Below are 22152 nucleotides of genomic sequence, written 5' to 3' on the forward strand. Positions count from 1 at the left end.
TGGAGGGGGGTGGCAGGAAAACAACTAAGCACCTGTGGTCTTGTGTCAGTAACAAAAACTGGAGGTATCACATCTGGATGATTGCTCGTGCCCTCTTATTGGGGAAAAATGTTTGTTGAGTTGACAATCAACTGTCCCGATGAGGTGGAGCATGATCATCTCCTGACAGTAGACAAATAGTATTATATTTTTAGGTATCCCTGGACAGGAAGTCACCAAATTGTAGGGAAAAATACAGCAGCCCGCAATACAACATTTAGTCATGTTATCTTTGATTCTAATCAAACTTTTATATTTGTGCAAGCATTATTAACAGATCTGTCTCACATCAACTAGTAATTTTATATATTTTGTTATTAGACATTGTAACAAACAGTTCTGTGTAATATCAAACATGCAGTGGATTTTCTATGGCCTCAGCAGCACAAACATTTCTTTTTCCTTCAGCATTACAACATGCGCCATGTCTATGAATAAGTATGTGGAAGAGAATGTGTCCCAGAAATCCTACACTACCATCAAATACTTCATGAAGATGCTGAGCAGTGTCAGTGAAACCTTGATCTTTATCTTCATGGGTGTGTCCACAGTCGGAAGAAACCACGAATGGAACTGGGCCTTTGTGTGTTTCACATTGTTCTTCTGTTTAGCATGGCGTGCAATGGGTATGTTGGCTTGGCATCAGAATACATTACAAAATATGTAGCACAGTATGCATAATAATATTGTTTGAGTGAATTCACCCCTGAAGTAATTTTTAGCAAATACTTTTTTTGACAGTACATTTGAAAAATATAGCATGTCTACTTTAAAGTGATACTAAACGCAGGAGTTAAACCTTAAAAATACATTCAAGTACCTTAGCTATTAACACAAATGTAACTTATTTGTGTATCACTCGACTGTAGATCCTCAAATCATCTCTGAATTGGTGCTGACACTGTCCTTCCTTCTGGTGGGTGGCTACTTTTGTTCCCCATGGTACCTGCGTGTGTTGTAAAGTAAGCACTGCTCCAAGTTTGCTCTGGTGATGAACTACAATCTCAGGTTTAGTTTACTAATTTCTATTGAGACTGTAGTGGTGGCTACTTTACAAGACACACAAGAACCATGGAAAACAAAATTAGCCATGCTTCCAGAAGGAAAGACAGTGTCAGCACCAATTTAAAGATGATTTGAGGATCTACAGCCAAGTGATATACAAATAATTTACTTTTTTGTTAATAGGGTACTTGAATGCATTTATAAGATTTAATTCCTGACTTTAGTGTCACTTTAACCTGCTACTTTTGTAATCATTCCATTTAGAAATTATGAAGTTAAATCTGAGCAGACAACAAATAGAAAATCGCTTGTTAACACTGCTAATATTTGTTTGGTGCTGGTAACAGGTATAAAACGCAGGTGCCTAGAGTTGACTGCACATGTCTTCAACATCTTTCATTTGCCTCTCTATGACCGAATGCTAGGCCATTATGATTGGGCAAAGCACTGATCCTTTCTGGCAATGTTGGGACTTGCATGCCACCTTCTGCCTTGCACAATTTCTATTGGCCATTGAGGCTGCACATTTCAGTGATCGGCCAGTTTGTTGGGGCGGGCACGCTTAAACACTATCTGGAAGAGTCCAAACTTTGCCCTCTCAGAATGGGCTGGCATTTGGGCTTAGAGAGGGCATTGAAAGTTGCTGCAGAAATGTACTGGGACCTCTAGGTACCTTCAGTTTATACCTGCTAGCAGCAGCATTTTTTTAAGGTGGTAGAGTTACTTTAAGATCAAAGACTACATTCTTGCCAAATTGGTTGTGAATACTTTAGCCACCACGCACAGCATATAAAGTCAGAGTGGTGCCATTTTTGTCACTATGGGGAAGAATGACAGTGAAGGTAAAAGTAAAACTAGCAGCAGCAGCTTACACCAGACCTCAAAGGATCATAGAGGCCAGCCCTTCTGGAAAATGCTAGTGTTGCCATTTTTACCTGAAGTCAGAATTTTGCAAAAAATAATTATAATACAATTTAAGAAATATTTTAGATGTGGGTTATCTGCCACATCTGTAAACAGTGTAACATCAAAAAATCTGGTATATTTAATTTGTCATTTAACAAGGACAATTTTGTTTGCTGTAGGGCTTGATCCTAAATTACAAACTAATGACTCCTCCTAAACCACAAACAATTGGAGTTCCTGTACAAAGCAGTTTTCATTGTCGTAATAAAGCAAAAACACTTACCAGTTTGTTTTAGTTTACTAATGGAAAACATAATAATACAAGAACACAGTCACATTGATTTTCTACAGGTATTTGACCATATTTTTGGGCCTTATCCATCCTTAAGGAATTACCCATATTTGTAAAATACATTTTTAAAGGCTGCTTTTTTTTCACTTTACTTTGCAATCACTCCACTGTTTATAACAGGGTACCAAGTATTAGTCAGCAGCAAAAAGTATAAAGCATTGAATGTGACATTCACCAAACATTCACTGCAGTTAAATCAATTAATGTAAATTATAGAGGAACTGAACACTGGAAACTCTGCCCCAAAAAGCAAGCAGTGGGCAAAAAACTAGTCACCAGTATTGCCTGCTGTCTTCCTGCAGCTAATAATTTTCCCATTACTAAGTTACCATGCCTTGTTCTGCACTGTGTCGCTGTCTAGAGGCCATCTTAGTAAAGTCATGCTTCCTCATGTCAGAGCCTCCAGTAAGAAGAACAATGAGCAGCACAGTAGTGACATCACCAAATCTCACTACAAATCTGCTGAGACCTGCAGTCAGAGGTGCCAGTGCCTTAGATCACACACTGCGGATGCAGTTACTGTATGAGCCTGTGTAGGTAAAGGAGGTTATATACCAAAATTACACTATTTGTCAGGAGGAATTCAATAGTAAAATTTTTGAGGGCATGCTTAGACACAATTAAAGGAGAGGAACTCCTCATGGTGTAATATGTTTGCAAATGTTTATTAGTAAAAACACATAAAAACTCACATATCCAAATGAAAGCGGGCGGTGTCTCGTGAGCCTCCGTGCTCACTTCCGCAATCTCTCTGACATTGTGATGTAAGATAGGCCCGCCCCGACGCATTTCATCACACAGTAAATTCTCAAGGGGATAGCAGGTCTCACTGAGAACTTACTGTGTGACGAAACACGTCGGGGCGGGCCTATCTTACGTCACAATGTCAGAGAGATTGCGGAAGTGAGCACGGAGGCTCACGAGACACCGCCCGCTTTCATTTGGATATGTGAGTTTTTATGTGTTTTTACTAATAAACGTTTGCAAACATATTACACCATGAGGAGTTCCTCTTAATTTCTTCACATATGGAAATCAACATTCGATAAACTTCTGGAGTGAACGCTAAGACCAATCTGACCTGATACCTGCTTCAGTCACCCACAAAGTGAAAAAAAGATCTTTATGCGGTGAGTGTGCACTGCCCAGGGGGGATTCGTGTGTGGCACAAGGAGGATCACTTTAAGCACTTGGCACTTTATATAAGTTGATGGACAATTATTAATTTAGAGTTAGAATTTTTACACTTATGAGTTGCTGATTTTGGTTAGCATCAGTCACTAATATTTCACTGGGCAGCCATATCTGGAATTTTGTCCATCCAGACTGTGACTTTTTTATCAAAAATTTTTTGGTTTGATTGTGGCACATGGAATCATTATTCACTTACATGGGAGAATTTATCAAAACTGGAGCAGACAGAATCTGGAGCAGTTCTGTATAGTAACCTATCAGCTTCTCTCATCAGTCTGTTGAGATGAACTTTGAAAATAAAAGATAGAAGCCATGCACCTGAGAGAAGATGACCAATTGTGACTGTTAATTCTGCACTGCTTCCCTTCCTGGCTTCTCCCTCACATTCTCTAATTGTCCCCATGAGTGTATGTATAGTCAGAAGTGTTTTTGTATTTTTATTCTTGTCTGTGTCCAGTAAAGGTTTATTTGTTTTGTTTAGGTGTATTTGTTCTGACTCTGATAATCAACCGATTCCGCACAATAACGTTGACTACAAAAGACCAGTTCATCATTGCATATGGAGGGCTTCGGGGTGCAATATGTTTTTCACTGGTCTTCCTCCTCCCTGATTCTTCTGTATTTCCAAGAAAGAATCTCTTTATTACCTCAGCAATTGTGGTGATTTTTTTCACAGTTTTCATTCAGGTGAGATTGGAAAACATTTTTTTTAGAATTTGTGAAACTTGTAGGAAGAAGTTTGCTAATTTGACCCTTGACTGGGACCTTCGTCAAGACCCTTCATGTAACAATGAGGCACATCACTTCTTCAGGCCTTTTTGTTTTTTTAGTTAAAGCTGAACTCCAGCTAAATACACAGATGAATTGCTTATATGGGATTTAATAAGTTTTGTGTTTCTGTCCATCATGTCTGGCAGGGCTGGAGTCCTGATTTTGCTCTGCTGCAGCTCAATGACATTTACAGTTCTGCAATCTACCCGACCCTGTGATTGGACAGTGAAACAAGAAGCAGCAAACTGATGGGCTCCTTGCTTTGTCGCTCTGTTCTCTTCTCCTGTCATTATGCTGCTTGCCAGGGTCACCATTAGAAATCATGGGGCCAAACACAGCCCAACTAATTGCACTCTGTGGTAGTGCATTGTGACCAGGAGGTGCGTTCGGGTGCCATTCAAATAAATTGCAACACGCCTGCCACTATGCAACATGGTTGGTGCATTGCGCAACAGTGTGCATTAATTGTACAGAATCATGCAATTAATGCCATGCATAGATGTGAACAAGCCCTGACACCTTGCTAGGCAAGAGACATGGGCAGAACCAACGGGAATCAGTCAGCCCCCCATTCCTAATCAGAGTGTCCAGCTCCCTCCTTCTGCCTGTAGATGTAGCTGGCTGCCACACCTCTGTACTGCGCAGAGTCCTCGCACTGTCCTCAATATATGCACCCCAAGGTCTGAGTTCCCCTCTGTGCAGCTCTCCTACCCATTATCCCGCTAAGACTGCCAGCTGCACAGGTTCACTAAGGTAAACGCTGCTTTATCCAGCTCCACCTAACTCGCTGCCTGAGCCTCCAGTGACAGCCTGCCTCACTGGTGCTCAAGATGTAGAGGTTTACTTTAAACTGTTTTTAAAAAAAATCTGGCCTCTGTATCTAGGGAATTAGCCAGTACAGTTCCAATGTTTTTCTTTATTTTAAAACAACCCATTTCTTAAAATGCTGTGTAAAAGTTGTGGGTTAACTATTATTATTATTACATAGTATTTATAGTTTGTGCAGCGCTTTATAATATAAGGAAGACATTACATTCACTGCAATTCAAGACAAGATGGTAAAGAGGGCCCTGCCCCTGAGGGCTTACAATCTGAAAGAGGAGGGGGAAAAGATACATGAGGAGGAAGCCGTGTGGGGATGAATTATTTGAGAATGTGATGGTTCAGTGGTTAGATTGAGGTAGGTTGAATGAGTATTCAATGAACAATGATATACACCTATTTGTTTATCCTTTTTAGGGTACTACCATTCGTCCACTGGTAGAAATTCTAAATGTGAAGAAGGCAAATAAAAAGCAGCAGATGATCAGTGATGAAATCCATAGCCGGGTATTGTTCTACTTTGATTAATGTTTTAGTTACTGTTGATAACATATTATGATATAAAGTCATCTTTGTAAAGTTATGAGTAACTTTGAATACATATGCGGCAAAATATTACATTGTACTCGCAGTGTTCTGAATACTCCTAAGTTGAAAAGAAGATACAGAACAATTCTATAATAAAACTTACTATTAGTATTATAGAGGCAGTCCACCCAACACAGTTTGTTATCCTACTTGTAAATCTATAGATAAAACTCTTTGTCTGCACACTTTTTGTGATTATTGTAAGGGGTTTCTGCTACTTTTGTTGGGTGTGGTATTTAATTGTACAACGGAGAATGTAGAGGTACTGGAACATGCATATGGTCAGCAATACCCAAAATTCTCAAACGGATAGAAACACAGCCAGAAATTACGACAGGCGGAACTTAAAGAAGAATGCTGGGCATTTTAAAAACGTTCCCTTGCAGTGGGTCTACCCCCACACTTCAAGGGTTAAGTGCTCTTATTCTCTAGGTGATGGAATAAAGCTGAATTACCTGAACCTGGCCTGTACCGGTCACCACTTACCTTTCTTCAACTCCGTTTCGGTTGTGGAATGTCCCTTGGGGTTATGTCTGCTGCAATGGATCTGCATTAGACATGATGACATCAGCAGTCCTTAGACCGCCGGAGCCCAGGTGAGAAGAGGTTGCGGGTTGGTCTAGCAGCTCTGTGGGACTGAGGATTGGGTGAGTATATCTGCTTTATTCCATCCCCTGGGGAAAACAAACACTTAACTGTTGAAGTGCAGGGATAGCCCCGCAAGAGAAAGTTTTAAAAATTTGGAATATCAAATGCATGTAAAAAGCCAGGGGCTGCCTCTGCTGGCCAGCTTCCACCTATATCTAAAATATCATTATGGATAAACTGATCCTTTAATACAATAGTTCTTGTAATCATTATTAAAAAACCCTGTTATTCTAGAAAAGTAGAAATAGGAAAAAAAAAGTATATATATATATTAGTCACATCTGATATTACTGACATGGGAATCTGTACTGAATGTGAATTGGATACAGATAACAGTGGGTGATATCAAATGATTGCTGCAAATGACTTTTGTCTATACTTTGTGTACACATCAATAATAAAGTGTAATTTTATCCTCAGTTTTTAGATCACACAAAGGCAGGCATTGAGGATGTATGTGGCCACTGGGGACACAACTACTGCAAAGACAAGTAGGTTAAAACATTACAATTTATATGCTGTATCACACCCATTAAATGCTATAATTAATGTGCACGTCATTTTATGCTGAACTGTATTTGCCAAGATTAAGTAATTACCAGATTATGGTACAACACCCAAAGTACTAGGGTGGTGCTTGCTTTGTAGAAAGCCCTACAAACTGTATGTATACAGAGAATACAATGTTCTTACCTTCTCTTTTTAAATCTTTGTCATAAATATGTGTTAATGTGTAAGTTGACAGATTCATTTAAAGAAAACCTAAACTGAGTAAAATCATGTTGGCAGCAGTGCAGCCAGTGAAGACAGAACTCCGGATCTGTATAAAGTATTTGTTCTGGAATGTGCCCTGGCCATAGTAGTGATTGTCATTAACTAAAACATCCCCTTAAAATACATACCTGTAAAAAAAGAGGTTAAATACATACCTTACACATCACTACTATATTGTTTAATGCATGGAGGTCAGCAGGAGGAATTAAAGGAGAACTATGAGATGAGTGATTTCCACTCACCTCATAGTTCTAAGCCGACCTGTGACAATGAGACTGTCACAGGTCGGCTCAGTAGATCGGGAGGTGAGGGAACACATACCGGGTTCCCTCACCTCTCGATCCTGTCACGGCTCTCTGCCGTGACAGGGGGAGGGGCTGGATTCCCCTCTCCCCGCTCCGAACTGCCAGCGCTGACTGGCGGAACGGACGGGGTAGGGGGCGGGTACAGCTGGCTCTGCCTCTGGATAGGCAGAGCCAGCTGTCACTCACGCAGCTGGGCGGATCCCGTCATCTACGTCAGGATCCGCTTCAGGTGCGGCGTCTCAGTATACCGCGAGCTGTAGCTCGCGGTATACTGAGCTTAGGGTAACGGGAGGACGCTAGTTTGTGTCCTCCCGTTACCCTAAGGAGAACTATGGGGAAAAACACTGACCCCATAGTTCTCCTTTAAGGAGAGCTTCTTGGTATCCAGGAGATTGACATCACTGTAAGGGATGTCAAGTAAGTTTCCCAGCGGACTTTAGGGGACCATTTGCCAGGACCGAAGCAGCATTTGGTGGGGGGGCAGGCAGAAAGATAAGCCCTCTTTTTTACATGGATGTCTTTTTAGGAATCCTTTTAATGAATTATAGAGTTGCATTGACATTATACAGATATTTTTTTAGCAATGTTATTGAGCGACAGTGGAGTGGAACCTTCATCCTACTGTTGTTAGATTGTCTGTGTAGAAGTCCAATTTACTGATGTATCAGTGCTCTTAAATCATATTTATACTGTTATCATTGTTACACATCTATGCAGAGATGGGAAATATGAAACTGCAAGATCCATTCCAATTTGAGGGACATGCTAGACAGGTGGCCACCACTTTGCTACCTGGAGTGTGTTCTGCATGGACAAAATTGTAGCTTAGTATTGAAAAATTTTTAAGTTGTCAGTTGATACCATTACAGCAGAAAGCATTCCCATACAGATTTCAGGTTGCATCTAATCTAGAATGTGTGCTACAATACTCATTTAAGACTTCTGTCTGAAAATAGGTTTAAGCAATTTGATGAAAAATATCTGCGTAGACTACTGATACGAGACAATGAGCCAAAATCAAGCATTGTGTCATTATATAAAAAGCTGGAAATCAAGCAAGCCATCGAGATGGCAGAATCTGGCATGAGTAGGGACCCATCTTTGTCATCACTGGGGTAAGTACAACACAAATTAGACTTCATGAAAATGTGTCTCTTGTTTGTCTGTGCCAGATGGCTATTCATTGATCCACAAAGCACTTACATTGGTCTGAGGGGAATTTTGATGAGTCTTTGGTGTTCTACATAGGTTTGAAGGGTAATGCGGATGTATTACTCTATAAAAATAAACACAACTTGTAGCTGTCAATAATATATTTTTTTTCCAGTGGCAATATGGCAAAAACAAACAACAGACAAACAACACAACTCGTATGAAACTGATCATGAAAATTAGAGAGCTTAGGAATATGTATGTAGAAGCTGTTATATGGTGCTTTTACTGACCGAGAAAATCTTAAATCATGTTTGAGTCACATAGGTCCATAAAGCATAAGTTAGTCTCTTGATCGTAAATCACAGTACACAAGGAGTTACATTGACTGGCAAATCAGCCAAATCTGTAAGTCAGCCCTGTATAACCCCTCCTACTTCCAGCCTGTTTCAATTTTTTGCTAATGTCCTCGGTGATGGACTCTTTCTCTCAGCTCTGAGAAAAAAAGTTCATCCTTTTCTGCACCTCTTTATCTAACAAGATTCTTGTAAGTTTCTCCATGCTGCTAAAAACTACTGGGTGCCTCCAGCAGCTATCTGGATCAGTTTACTCCTCAGCATAGCCTTGGCAGACTATGCCCAACATTGCTTCTGATGTCACTGTGAATCTGTAAAGACACAGCAAGCGGATAGAAGCCTGGGTCACCTTCCGTTTGCAAGTATCAGGGCTCAGAGCACCCTTCTCGCTTACATATCATGAGTAAAGGTGGCCATACACTTTACAACCCTTGCAAGACTTTTGTCTTGCGAGGGTTGTAAAGTACTTAAAAAAACGTACGATCTGCATATCTTGGACAGGCAGATCGTACTTGCGATCATCGCAAGCCCGCCCCCCTGAGGGGCGGGCTTACGATGACTGTAATGAGGGGCGGGCTTACGATGACCGCAAACGGGCTGTGTGCGCGTGCGCACACCAGCCCGTTCGGCAGTTGTCGAACCAGCAGGCCACTTACTCGCCGAGAATCGTATGATTCCCGGCGGGTTTTCTAGCATGCTGGTTCGATGGAAGACGTGTGACCGTACAGTAGAAACAGTCGCACGCCTTCCATACACTGCACGATTCTCGTGCGATCGTGGGATTTCCCGCGATTCTCGTACGAGAATCGTGCAGTGTTTGGGCACCTTAATAAGGGCAACCATGGCAGATTATAGATGCAGGGATTTCTGGGCAGGTGTTGCTGGGGTCACACATCCTGACAACAATTTTGGGGATGGCTCTACCCCTCTACGGACACTGCCTTTAATGATCTCATGCTTTGCTCCTTCTCCCCATCACTTTTTGCATCAAGGACCACCTCTGCACCCTCCAGTGCACCCTTCTCTTCCCTATTATCCAGAAAGGAGTTTACTGCACTTATGACTGACTTCTTGGGGAAAATGACGGACATCTTTGAGTATTCAGTCTTTAGCGGTCACAAACGTGCCCCTTCAGGGTAAACATCTTAAAGTTAGAGTCGTCTGTGCCAATCTTCCAAAGGTCACTAGTCTTCCTTAAATTGTTCGAACATGCCAAAACTTTCCCTGTAAACTTGCTTTTGCAGCCTCTGTTGCATGGTGACAGAAATCACCCTGAAAAAATGTTTACTCCTCCCAAACAGTTTGTCCGGTAGTATCCTATTGAGGATGGCTGCCTTAAGAAATTGTCTATCCCTGTTCTAGACTCTGCCATCTCTTGTTCAACCACTTGAGTGCCAGCCTGTATTACCCTTCAATACCAGGCCATTTTTCAGCTGTCAGTGCTATGATTTATATAATACTTTTAGACAAATAGGTATTTCTTTTGGTGGCATTTAATAACCACTGTTTTTTTGTTTTTTTTTTACTATAGAAAGTTAAAAATATATTTTGTTATTTTTGTCAAAATAAGAACGCCAAGACAGTACAATCACCCTCAAAAGGACCCCATTTTGGAAAGTAGACACCCCAAGGTGATATTTTTTTACATAATTTTCTGTAACTAAAGAGATACGCTAGTATTGAGCTGGGAAAAGATGGAGCTTAATAATAGTACACAAAGCTGTTGATCCATTTATACATTTATCATATGTTATTACTAATTTCTCTCCTTCCTCTGTTGCATGAGAAAGGGGAGAAAATAACAATGTAAACAGTAGCATTGATTGCTGTGATTGGTTATCACAGCAATCACATGCTGCAGAGCCACTCTGATCAGCTGTGCACCATCATCTGATAACAGCTTGGTACACAGCAATCAGCAGGTGCATTGGCCACCCTAGGGGCTTTTCTAAAACAGCGTTTATAAAAGGCAGTGGGTAAATAACAGTCCACAACTCTGCTGTGTATAAATGTCCCACAGTAGAAAAGTGCCTAACCCTCACAGCCCCCATAGAGGATGCCCTTGTTTTCAAGGACCACACTGGCAAGAGGTTAGAAGCTCTCTTTATTTGCCCTTGCAGGCCCAGTTATGCAACATGCTGCTGCTACCATGGTGGTATGCCAGACCATATTGGTTTGGTTCAGTTATGTACGTATTTTGACACATCCTGACGTTATTAAACGTTTAGAACTTTTCCCAGTGGCCTCATGCTACTAAGTTAATAGCTTGGCAGATACTGTTTGCCAAATCTCTAGGAGGAGTCTCCTGTCTGTTTACATGCAGATGGCCCTATGGCTTAAATTTTGCGGATCTGTGGAGCTTTCCTGCAAAAAATGTCTAGATCACAGGTCCTTTGCTGCGGAATGTCTTTTTGGGGAATCCTTGGTTACAGCATAGAAGTCATGGGAGCAAAAGCTCCTTTTTACCTCAGAAGAAGCCAAAACCTCTGATGGCAACTCTTCTGCTCTCTCCTTTAAGAAAAGCTCCTTTTGTCCCTCCCAGTCCTCAGCTTCCAAGACTAAGCAGGCCACAGTGTTCCATCATAAGGCCTGGTCCTCCAAGCCCACAAAGTCTGGAAACAAGCCCTCTGCTAAATGAAGGGGTGTCCCCACATTTACAAGTGGAATGTCTATTAGCGCTCTCGGCTCTTTGGTCCTGGGATATTTCCAAAGCCTGGGTTCAGGGTGTCATGACCTGCTCAAAGATGGACAGATCTCTACACTGCTCTAGGTCATCTCCACCCTCCGGGGGTTATTGTCCCTGTTCCAGAAGCACAAAAATTTTAGGGCTTCTATTGCAACCTGCTGACTGTCCCCAAGGCCAAGGGAGGTGTTTGCCCTATTCTTGATCTACACATTCTCTATGGGTTCCTACAGGATGAAGAGCTCTGTATGGAGTCTACTAATTCTGTCTTCATTTCCCTTCACCTAGGCGATTTCATGGCCTTGGAGGGCACCAAGGGTATTTACAGATCCCCATTTTTCCTGCTCAACATCCCTACCTTTTCTTTTGCTTTGAGTGCTCAGCAATGTGTTGCTCTTCCCTTTGGCCTGTCCATTGCACCCTGGGTTTTCACCAAAGTGCTGGCTCTGCTTGGCTCTAATTTGGCGAATGATACAAACTCTGCAGTACTTTGGATGGATCCTGAACCTTTAGAAGTAATCGCTGGAGCCCTCTCATTGCTTCCAGTATCTCTCCTGGGTTATTTTTTTATTTTGGAGTACCTTGTTTCTTTCTGTTCCCATGCCAAGACCCTATGGCCCAGGAGCCGTCTGGCCATTTGCTGTTGCATAAAGTTTCTGGGACTGATGGTATCCTTTTTTTGAGGCAGTTCCTTGTGCTCAGTTTCACTCCAGGCCCTTGAAGTTCAACATTCTGGTTGCTTCAGACATTCAGATTCAGCCTCTCGATCTTTCCATTCATCTGTGCAGCAAGAAGAAGCTTGTCCTGGCATGGCGGATCTCCAACCGGGTGCTGGAATTAGGACAAACCCTTCCTCCTGATGACCTGGTGTATTCCAGCCTGTTGGGCTAGGGAGAAGTCCTTGAGGGCCTTCTGGTTTAAGGATCTCCTGGTCATCAGAGGAATCTCATCTCCTGCTCAACATCTTGAAACTCAGGGTGGTTCGGTTGTCATTTCAATACTGGACTCCTCAGTTGCAGGGTCAACGGATGAGGTTTCAGTGAAATAACACCATGGACGTGGCTTACATCGACCATCAGGAAGACACTAGAAGTTGTGTAGCTCATAGAGAAGCTGAGCTAATTCTGGCTTCGGTAGAACTTCACATTCTGGCCTTTTCCACCGTACACATTTCAGGTGTGGAAGGTGTTTCAGAACCTTTTCAACAGTGGGGAATGCTGGGCATGGATCTCTTGGTGTTCGGATTCTACAACAAGCTGGACAGGTTTGTTGCCAGGACCATGGATCTCCAGGCTTGATCAGTGAGTCCTTGGGACAACTTCAGCTTGATCTACGTCTTCCCTCCTCTCAAGATATTTCCTCGTCTCCTTTACAGGATTGAGCTGGAGGGCACTCAGACAATCCTCATTGCTCCCAACTGGCCCAGAATATCGTGTTTATGCAGACATAGTCAAACGTCTTGCACTCTTTCTGTGCGTGCTACCTAAGGACCAGTATTCCACTTTGCTTCTTGTTTGCTGGCTTTCAAGGCATGGCTGTTAAAACCAAAGTCCTGAAGGAAAAAGGCCTTTCAGATGTATCACTACAGTCCTAAAAGTTAGGTAACTCACCTCCTGTAAGGTCTGCCATAGTACCTGGAAGGCTTTTTTCACTTGCTGTGAAGCAAGGAAATTCCATCCTAGGAGGTACTTTGTGAGATACATTTTATTCTTCCTTCAGTCTGGCCTAAATCAGTGTTTGGGCTTAGTACCATAACTTTCTAGTTAAGGCTTTTGTACAGAGTTCACTCATATTGTTCCTCCTGTATGTTTTCTTGTGACTTGGTGAGACCTCAGCATTGTTCTGTCACTTCTTCAGAAGCTATCCTTCGAACTTCTCAGAGATATCCCTTTGACTCTACTCACTTGCAAGGTAGCTTTCCCCACTGCAATCAATTCTGCTTCTTTTTTTCCTGCGTTTTTCTGAAAAAACACGTTTGTGCTGAGGCCTAAGGCCTCCCTTCTACCTAAAATGGTATCTGCTTTCCACCTTCACCCAGACATTGTTTTACTTTCCTTATATTCTACATCAAAATATCCTAAATAATTTTTTCTCCATTATACAGACGTGTTTTGGGCTGTTAGAGAAATGTACTTCATTTGAAGATTAGATTCCCTGATTGTCATTAACAAGGCTCACCACATGGGACATCAGGCCTTTTGTTTCACTATTGCTAGGTGGATTCATAGGACTATTACTATAGGCCTGCAAGCTGAAGGGGAAAGTTTCCCCTTCTCCGTCAAACCACACTTCAATAGAAGCATTAGTCATTTTTTTTGGCCTTTCAGCATCAGGCTTTGATATCCCAAACCTGCAAGGCTGTCACCTGGTCCTCAGTTCACATTTTTGCTGGTTTCTACTAGGTGGACATTCAGGCCAGTTGCCAATTTCAGTTGCAAAGTCCTTCAGGCGGCCATCTGATATTGTGCACACTTTTCTTCTAATTCCCTATTAGGGATGTGGTTGTTGTTCTTTCATGGGCCCGTTAGCTCTTCTCTGTAGGACTGCTTTTGGATGTCTCAATGGTTAAGGAATTTAGCTCTCTGTGTCCTGTGATGTATGATCAAGAAAACAGGTTTTCTATCTAACATGTAAAATCAGTTTCTTGGAGTACTTCACAGGACCTTTCTCTCTATTTTGTGTGATCCACTCTTGTACTGCTTGCTACAAAACCATGGCAGGCTGGGAGTGGGATGGGCTTTACAGGGCTGTAATTTGGCAGTATCCAATCACCTGAAGGTATCTGGATAACCCAGTGGTTAAGAAGCCGATCGCCCCGTGTCCTGGGATGTACTCTAGGTAATAGATTTCACCAGTAAGACCAAAATTCTGTTTTTCAAGGTATAACCTACAGGAGGAATAAATAAGATGATTACAGGTAAAATACCTGGTGTATCAGAAAATTTCTTTTTCACAGCCACTGCCCTGTTATGCCATAGGCACTTGCTGATTGAAGTAACCTATATTTTCTTTAATCAACCAATCATGCTCTATCAAAATTACGGTTTCGTATTTACTAACATTCACTTTGCCAAGGGAACAGTCTCTATTCTTCTAGTAAGTCAACCCGAATGGCTGCATCCTTTTCATCCCTCTGTCAACTCCTAGTGTGCATTGGGTATATGTGTTAGGAGAGTGATAATGTACTGATTGGGTAACAGAATTTGGGTTTAGGTTGAGATTAAGAGTAAGGATTAATTAATGTGCTCCAAAATATTGCATGTGTTAAAAATATTTGTAACAAATACATACAGATGATGAGAATTCACTTGTGCACAATGTTTTTGTGCTGAAAATATAAATATAAAAACAATGTTGTGCCAATAGTCTTGCATCAAAAACAACCTCATCAGTTTTCAGAGGCCAGAAAACACACAATCAGTGTGTTTATATTCTTATTTTTTGATTAGAACAGTGGGTGGTGTGGATCAACAGGAAATCAGCAGAATTAGAAAAGTAAAAGGACAGGTTTAAAAAAAAAGGCTAACAAACTGATATTAAGCAGCTATTTCTAGTGAACACTCACCACTTTAAAAGTAGTATGTCATTTTAATTGGAATTAGTATTTTTATGTATTTACATATAAGTAATCACATCAGTGTATGCATTTGCTTTTTAAAGAGTTGCATTTATTACCTTATTTTTGATTTTTTTTTTTACCAGAACATATGAAAAGAATAAAGTGAAAGCTCTTTCCCCAACTGACGTTAATGAAATGCGAGATGTCTTATCAAGAAACCTCTATCAGATACGTCAACGGGTAAGACTTGTTTTATATGGGTGCACGTAGCTTATTTCTTTTTATGTCTAGTCCCAGTTCACCAACTATAACCTAACATTAACTAATATTGCCCTTATTGCATTTTCTAGAAAGTTTGCCAGTATGTTATATGTGCTTTTTCAATAGGTGGAGCATTAATGTGACTGTTAGATATCATTTAATTGATGTGTAGATTTAAAGTCTCTCAAGTTTGCAATGTAATTATTTGTTCCAGACGCTCTCCTATAATCGGCACAATCTTGCAAGTGGGACCAGTGAAAAACAAGCTAAGGAAATCCTGATCCGCCGTCGGCACACCATAAGAGAGAGTTTGAGGAAGCATAATAGTCTTATAACAAGGAACAGAGCGGTACACTTGTTTCTACCTGTATTATATGTGTTTCCTTATTTCCAAAACTCTATTGTGCTGGAATTTTCAAAACCGCTAGTTTTTGAAAGGACAGTTTCATTTTGTAATAAATATATGATCGGACTACGGAAATATTGTTTGATTGACAAGAATACACTATTTTTGTGTTTTGCAAGCAACTGGCATACAAAGTTAGCCTACAGTAGTTGTAACTGCAGCCAGCTCCCAGAGGAAGAGTGCATGCTGTAAGTCCCAATTCTCAAATAAAATTAGCATGCACCTTTACCTCTTTGCTGAAGGATACATTTACCCACACAGATCCAGCATAATGTCTTCTCAGGTGCAACATCTCTAACCATAGAAACACCCATAGATGGGTTAAATTCTTGCAGATGAGAAGAGGCTACAGTATAATGGGCTACTAGATAAAATTAATCTTGTTTAAAAGGGTTGAAAAAAAGGCTCAAGAAGTTAACATTTTACCCCAGAAGGAGAAGGGTGTGCAAATGCAAATGACCAGCTTTCCATATTATATTGGTGTCTTCTGTGTTTTATTTGTTAAAATTGTTTGCATCAGAAACACAGTCCTATAAAGTTTTTGAAACCAGTTATGTTGAATAGAATATCTTGTCTATGTATGACCTGGAGGTGCTTGCTACAAAATTTAAGTAGTGATTTCACATCTTTAGTTTATGCACATATAGTGAAAATATCCCTCCATGAAAAGGGTAGACAGCACTGAACAATTTTTGCATTTTAGCTGTGGGCCTTATGACTGGGCAGTAACTTTTGATATTAAAATTATAGTTTTTTTAGACAAATAAGGTTTTCTTTTAATAATATTATGTTTTATTTTCTATTTTTTTTAATTGTATACAGTTAAATACTCTATGTGTGTGTATATATAATATCTTTTTTTAGATTGGCCAGACATAGTTTTAGAAAAATTAGATACAAAATGTATCACTTATTATTGATCACTAATTATTTAATCTTCAATTTGTCTTGAGGAGATGTGAAGCGACCAAAATTAAAGAAAACAAACAAAATGTAGAGAATAGGTAAATTAGTTGGGGCTTATTGGGGTTAAGTAAGAGTTAATAACAGGTTAGACAGAAAAAAAAAACTTTGAAATAGAGACGCAATCTTACAACTCTACAAATTGTGCTCCAAAACTGATCATATTTATTAAACCCATTATATACATCACTCAATACAAAAACATTTTTAGTAGAGAAAGACATATTTAAAAAAAAAAACAATAGTATCCACACACAATACACAAATACATAAAACCTCCACTATCCATGGTGGTCAACTGCCTATAAAATAGAGTGCATCACTCTATTAGTGCCCAAGTCACTATCAGAGATATAGCTTTCCCATTGGGCTTGCATTACAATAGAAAATAAATACAAGTTTGCTGGGATGAATTAACCCTTTCATTACAATAGGTAATGGATGCACAGATGTCCAGACCAAATTTAGAAGTATCAGTATGTGCCAGTTAACATGACAATAACTCTATGGCAAATATTTGCATTGTTTTTTAAGGACATATAAGACTTTTATTAGGTACATTGCTCAAGTACCCTGCTCATGGGACTGGCTGTCATGGTGATCACATGGTCAGAAAACCCCTCCTGATTGGCTCCAATTTGTTAGTTCACAACAGAGCTGTCAGAGCTAATGTGATCTAACAAATAATATCACACCCCTTTAAAATACACCAAAGTTCTTTTGATTACGGTTTTGGGTGTACTTTATATGTCCAAGGTCCATTGCTGGTTAACTGCAGTGTAGACTAGTAAGGTCTCAATACTGGCAATGTTTTCTTGCAAAACACAAAGCTGGTTAAACAGAATTACAAATGCCTTGACAGTTAAAACAGCATGCACTTATTTTCCTGCAGTTTAGTTTTAAATAGATAAGATTGAGTCACTTTTTTATTTGATGTGAGCACTGCTTAGTGGGAGGATGTGGAAGAAGTTCATATGCTGTCCATACCTAGAAGTACTGGGTATTTCCAAGGGATTTCTACACACGAACGGAGCAGTGGAGAAGCACAGATGAAGGTAAGTATTAGTGGGTGTCAGGGTGGGCTTTTAAAAGAACTTGTCATGTTGACTTGAGCGGACAAAGTGACAAAATTCCTTTAACCATTATTTTGATTATTTATAAGGTTGCTATATTTCTATACTAATTTACCAATTTGCCTCTAAGTATATCACGCAAAGCTTAATAATTTATGGAGTCAGACATCTACTAATTGCTATAGCAGTCTGGTTTGCCCAGTATGCCACTTATTGATTGAATAGAGTTTAAACACTGATTGTTGAAAAACAGGTCTGACAGTCCTGTTCATTTGTGTTTAGGCTACTGCTCATCAGGCCCGGTATTTGTCTCTTCCTGGACACACAAAACTTTCTGAAAAAGCAAGAGGAAAAAATACAACTTCTTTTAGAGGTGAGATTAAGTTAAATAAAACATGTCATCTTGATTTCCTATAAACAAATACCATACATGTTCATTCTGTGCATACATCAATAGTCTGAAATGCCAAGTATTTTATTCCCTCATGCCCCAACTGACGCCTGAGGGCTACATGCAGCCTCTTGGTACTTGTTGTGCAGCCCTTAGACCCCAGCAGTCTGCAGTGAGAATAAGAGCATTGATTTGCAATTTGGCAATAGCCTTGATTTCTGCTAGCCTCATGTAAAATGTCCCAAATCTCCTACTGTCTTGCGCAGCATGTATATAGTCTCCAACCAAACCGGTGGAATGTACACAGTGTCAAAGCATCATTACATGTTCTGTCTGTCCTAGCATTTATATATATACTGAATATTTTGCGTAGTCCTTTGGTGATGTCAAAGGCAGCATCTGAGCCCCCTCATACCTCATGGGTTGACAACGACCGATTTAGACTTTGAAGCTCTTTTGTGGAAATGATCTCACACAAGGGTCAATTATTGCAGCAAATTGGGTTATTCTTTAGCTACCTGGTCAAGGTTCTCTCTGTGGGTGATTTTTATTCAATCGGAATGGCCCCTATGTAAATACTGTATCCTATAGTGATATATGGGCCTGCGGAGGACCAGACATCTGACAAACTCATTCATATGGGGAGTTCTGATTTATTTACTTTCTACTTGTTCCAGGTCAGATTGATCTCTGAAATATTTCAAACTGATGTTAAATGCAATTAAAAACAAGGTGTATTTTCTCATTAATATAAGCCCTAGGTGATTCTGTTACTGGAATTGCCGCCCGCTACAGTATTGCAAAATCTGTACAAAAAAAATCTGTAGTGTCAATATATCATTTGTACTCCAGACACTGCACTGGCCTTGGCAAGTTGGAACTCTGGACAGGAGTAAATGTGTACATTTACCTGTTACAGGCAAAGTTACACAATTAAGTGCCCCTTATAGCGAACAGTAGAGTCACAGTAGCAATAAGTAATATAGGGGCTGGCAAAAGAGTGTTATTTACAGTAACAAAAAGAGTCTTAGGTAATGTTTGCTTCATAACAAGCAATCAAATTCACTGCTTTGGAAATAAAAATTAGAAAATCAAAGATTGAATCTGGATCAGTACAGGCTGTTTGATACCATACTTCCCTTACACTGAGAAATAAGTCAGTTCTCAAATGTTAAGTGTTGATAATGATGTGAGTGAGAAATATTCTTTATTTCAATATTGCAGTTGGATGTTTGCTTTAACAATGTCAGTATATTCACCATCATTTTGCTCTCATTATGTTTTTGTTATATACAGTAGGGGACAGTGATTCTGATGGTGGTTCCTCCAGCCAGGAGTTAAATTTCTACCCCAGAGCCAAAGACATCTTGCGGAATGATAGGCAAAAACGTGCTCCGTTTAACAACAGGCTAGAGTGGACTGATGAGAGGCTAAATAGTAAGACTAAGGAATCCAGTTCAGTAGATGGCTTACCCCTGCAAAGAGGGAAACCACTAATACCCAAACCAAGGTTTGGAACCTTGAGAGAGGACAGAGGGCCATTCGAAGAAAGTAGCACTCCAGTTCCACCCCCAAGAAGTAGACATTCTTTGGAACGTGAAATTCAGAAGAAGAGACGTGGAGAAACAAGACCTGATCCTCGATCACCAAAATAGTAAATTGCACATATTTGTCAAAGTAGAAATATTTCTTACAAAAAGAAGGGCACATGCAGGATTGCCATTTATTTCAGTTCAGATCGGCTGAATATAATGTATTTTGTGATATCTCAAAATAGGATTACTTGAGCCATTACATATGGTAAAGTGAGCAGAATTTTACTGGCACAAAAAATATCAAATTAGGGGTTTAACTCACCTAGAATATCTAATTGAACCAATCTTACAGGGTGTAGAAATGTGTAAATATAAATGTTACAGAAGCATACTGTATATGAAACCTCAAAGGCTATTAGGGTACATACAGATTTATATATTGGTGTGCTCAGTAAATGGTCAGCACAGGCACAAAGTGTACTTTATTCTTTCCAAAAATGACTGCAAGCTGTACACACATTTTATACAATGTGAATTGTCAGCAGCACCATAAATAGTCCTAAATATATCCATGGCACAATCTTAGTTTTGGTATACTTTTATGCAGTCTTTTTGGTGAGACTAGGGATGGTTTTAAATCTGCCGTCCTGGTATGGTCACATACCCCCAATGTTGCACTGACTATACCAATGCACAAGCGTGTATGTTCCCATACTATGTTGCATATATAAAATAGATTTATTGCACTGATTTTATTGAAGCACTTGTCCTGAACCTTTTGAATGAGAGCTAGTATGGACGCCATGTGTCATGACCTGAGTCCCATTAAAGGATTTACTTCAAGATTGGAAAAAGGCACATTCACTAGTAACATTTAAAATGATTCGCACTGATTATTTAAGAAGAAAATTATACACTGCCTGTTAGCAGTCATTATTACCTTATTAGCAAGGCAGCACACCTGTCATAAAGTTCCACCTCCAACAGTAAGGCCCTGTTTGCACTTGTGCTTGTTGGTGCAGCTAAATGCATAGCATATTAAATGCACAACCATTCACAGTGATGGTACAGATAGTATTATGTATTTTGCAGGCAGTTTAACTTCACCAAATATGCACAGGTGTGAAGCAGGCCCAAGCGTGACCCTTCATAATAGTGGCCCACTTTGCTAATGTACACATGAAGTAACAAGTACAGTAATGCAAATTCTCCTACACACTGAGTGAGCAGGATGCAGTTGAGGGGCTGTTAGGGAGCTGAGAACCTTGTCTCGTGCTATTTCAAGAGGGTGCTGCCAAAGACAAAATGATTGTAATTGACATGCTGGTAATGGTTCCTGGGCACACGATTGGGAAATATATATAAGTGAACAATTGTATTAACAATTATAGTTGTTCTCTCATTAAAAATTGGTGATTCAATCACTTTAGAAGATATCACTTTAGAAGAGAGTCTTTCATTTCATATAGGTTTATTGACAGTAGCAATGTTTTGAGTAAAATCCACCTACAGCAATCAACTGAGTATTATTTACCTGGTAAATAATTACCCATAGTGGCAATGCACTGGGGTGCTGACATCAGTCAGATTGCTGATGTGATGCAGGTCATGTGACATAAAATGGCAGCATCACGTCACATGATAAGAAAGTGTTTTCATGGGACCAGATTTTTAAAGTGGATAGGTAAGTTTATTCTTATTTACTGCTCCCACGCCCTCCCTAACACCCGGTTGATTGAATAAAGTGGGTTCAATGTTACAGCTCAGGTCTGCTTTGAATTTTTTAAGAGGCAACTCTTTCTGTGGATCATCATAGAGTGTTGTAATTAAACTAATTATCTCCATGATGTCAGATCAGGTGATATTTTTCTTACTGCTTCCGTTCATTTGTGCCCATCATACTTTAGAAAATACCATTATAATAATATTGCTTGGTGATACATCGGTATTCCAGCCAAAACCTTTCCTTTTGTTTTTGGCATAGTTGCAAAGAGCTAGAATTTCTGAGGGTTTTTATTGCTATCTTTGAACCTATTGAGGAGATACATTCCCACTTCCTGTCCTGTCAGAAGTACAGAAATTGATGGGAAGTTAGTGAAATATTACTGCTGCCCATGCCTTGCTGTCTCAGTGACCCCAATTCCCCTCATTTCTTGTCCAGGGATAAAAGACTGTTGTAAAATTTCCCCAATGGAGCTACAGAACACAATAAAATTTTGACCAATGTTCTTTCCATTCCTCATGCTAGAATGAAAATGTGGCTGGAGTTAAGCTTTTAAGGTTACTGCTTTACAATTACCTGATAAGAAGTATCCATTGATACTGCACATATGCTGTGATAACTTTACTACCAAGGGCAGGTATAGAAA

General features: G+C 40.0%; 1 protein-coding gene across 1 annotated transcript in view; it reads left to right on the forward strand.

The window, feature by feature from the left end:
- Positions 1 to 19903, forward strand: part of LOC108785114 (sodium/hydrogen exchanger 2-like) — a 73545-nt gene extending 53642 nt beyond the window's left edge. Inside the window, exons 4-12 of the mRNA XM_018554122.1 lie at positions 448 to 665; positions 3978 to 4183; positions 5507 to 5596; positions 6746 to 6816; positions 8361 to 8519; positions 15298 to 15394; positions 15630 to 15764; positions 18140 to 18230; positions 19545 to 19903. Coding sequence (XP_018409624.1) covers positions 448 to 665; positions 3978 to 4183; positions 5507 to 5596; positions 6746 to 6816; positions 8361 to 8519; positions 15298 to 15394; positions 15630 to 15764; positions 18140 to 18230; positions 19545 to 19903 — 1426 coding nt within the window. The remainder of the gene's footprint in view (positions 1 to 447; positions 666 to 3977; positions 4184 to 5506; positions 5597 to 6745; positions 6817 to 8360; positions 8520 to 15297; positions 15395 to 15629; positions 15765 to 18139; positions 18231 to 19544) is intronic.
- The last annotated feature ends 2249 nt before the right edge of the window (positions 19904 to 22152 follow it).

This window comes from Nanorana parkeri, unplaced genomic scaffold, assembly GCF_000935625.1.
Source record: "Nanorana parkeri isolate BGI_ZX_2015 unplaced genomic scaffold, ASM93562v1 scaffold143, whole genome shotgun sequence".
In the NCBI taxonomy this organism is placed as follows: domain Eukaryota; kingdom Metazoa; phylum Chordata; class Amphibia; order Anura; family Dicroglossidae; genus Nanorana; species Nanorana parkeri.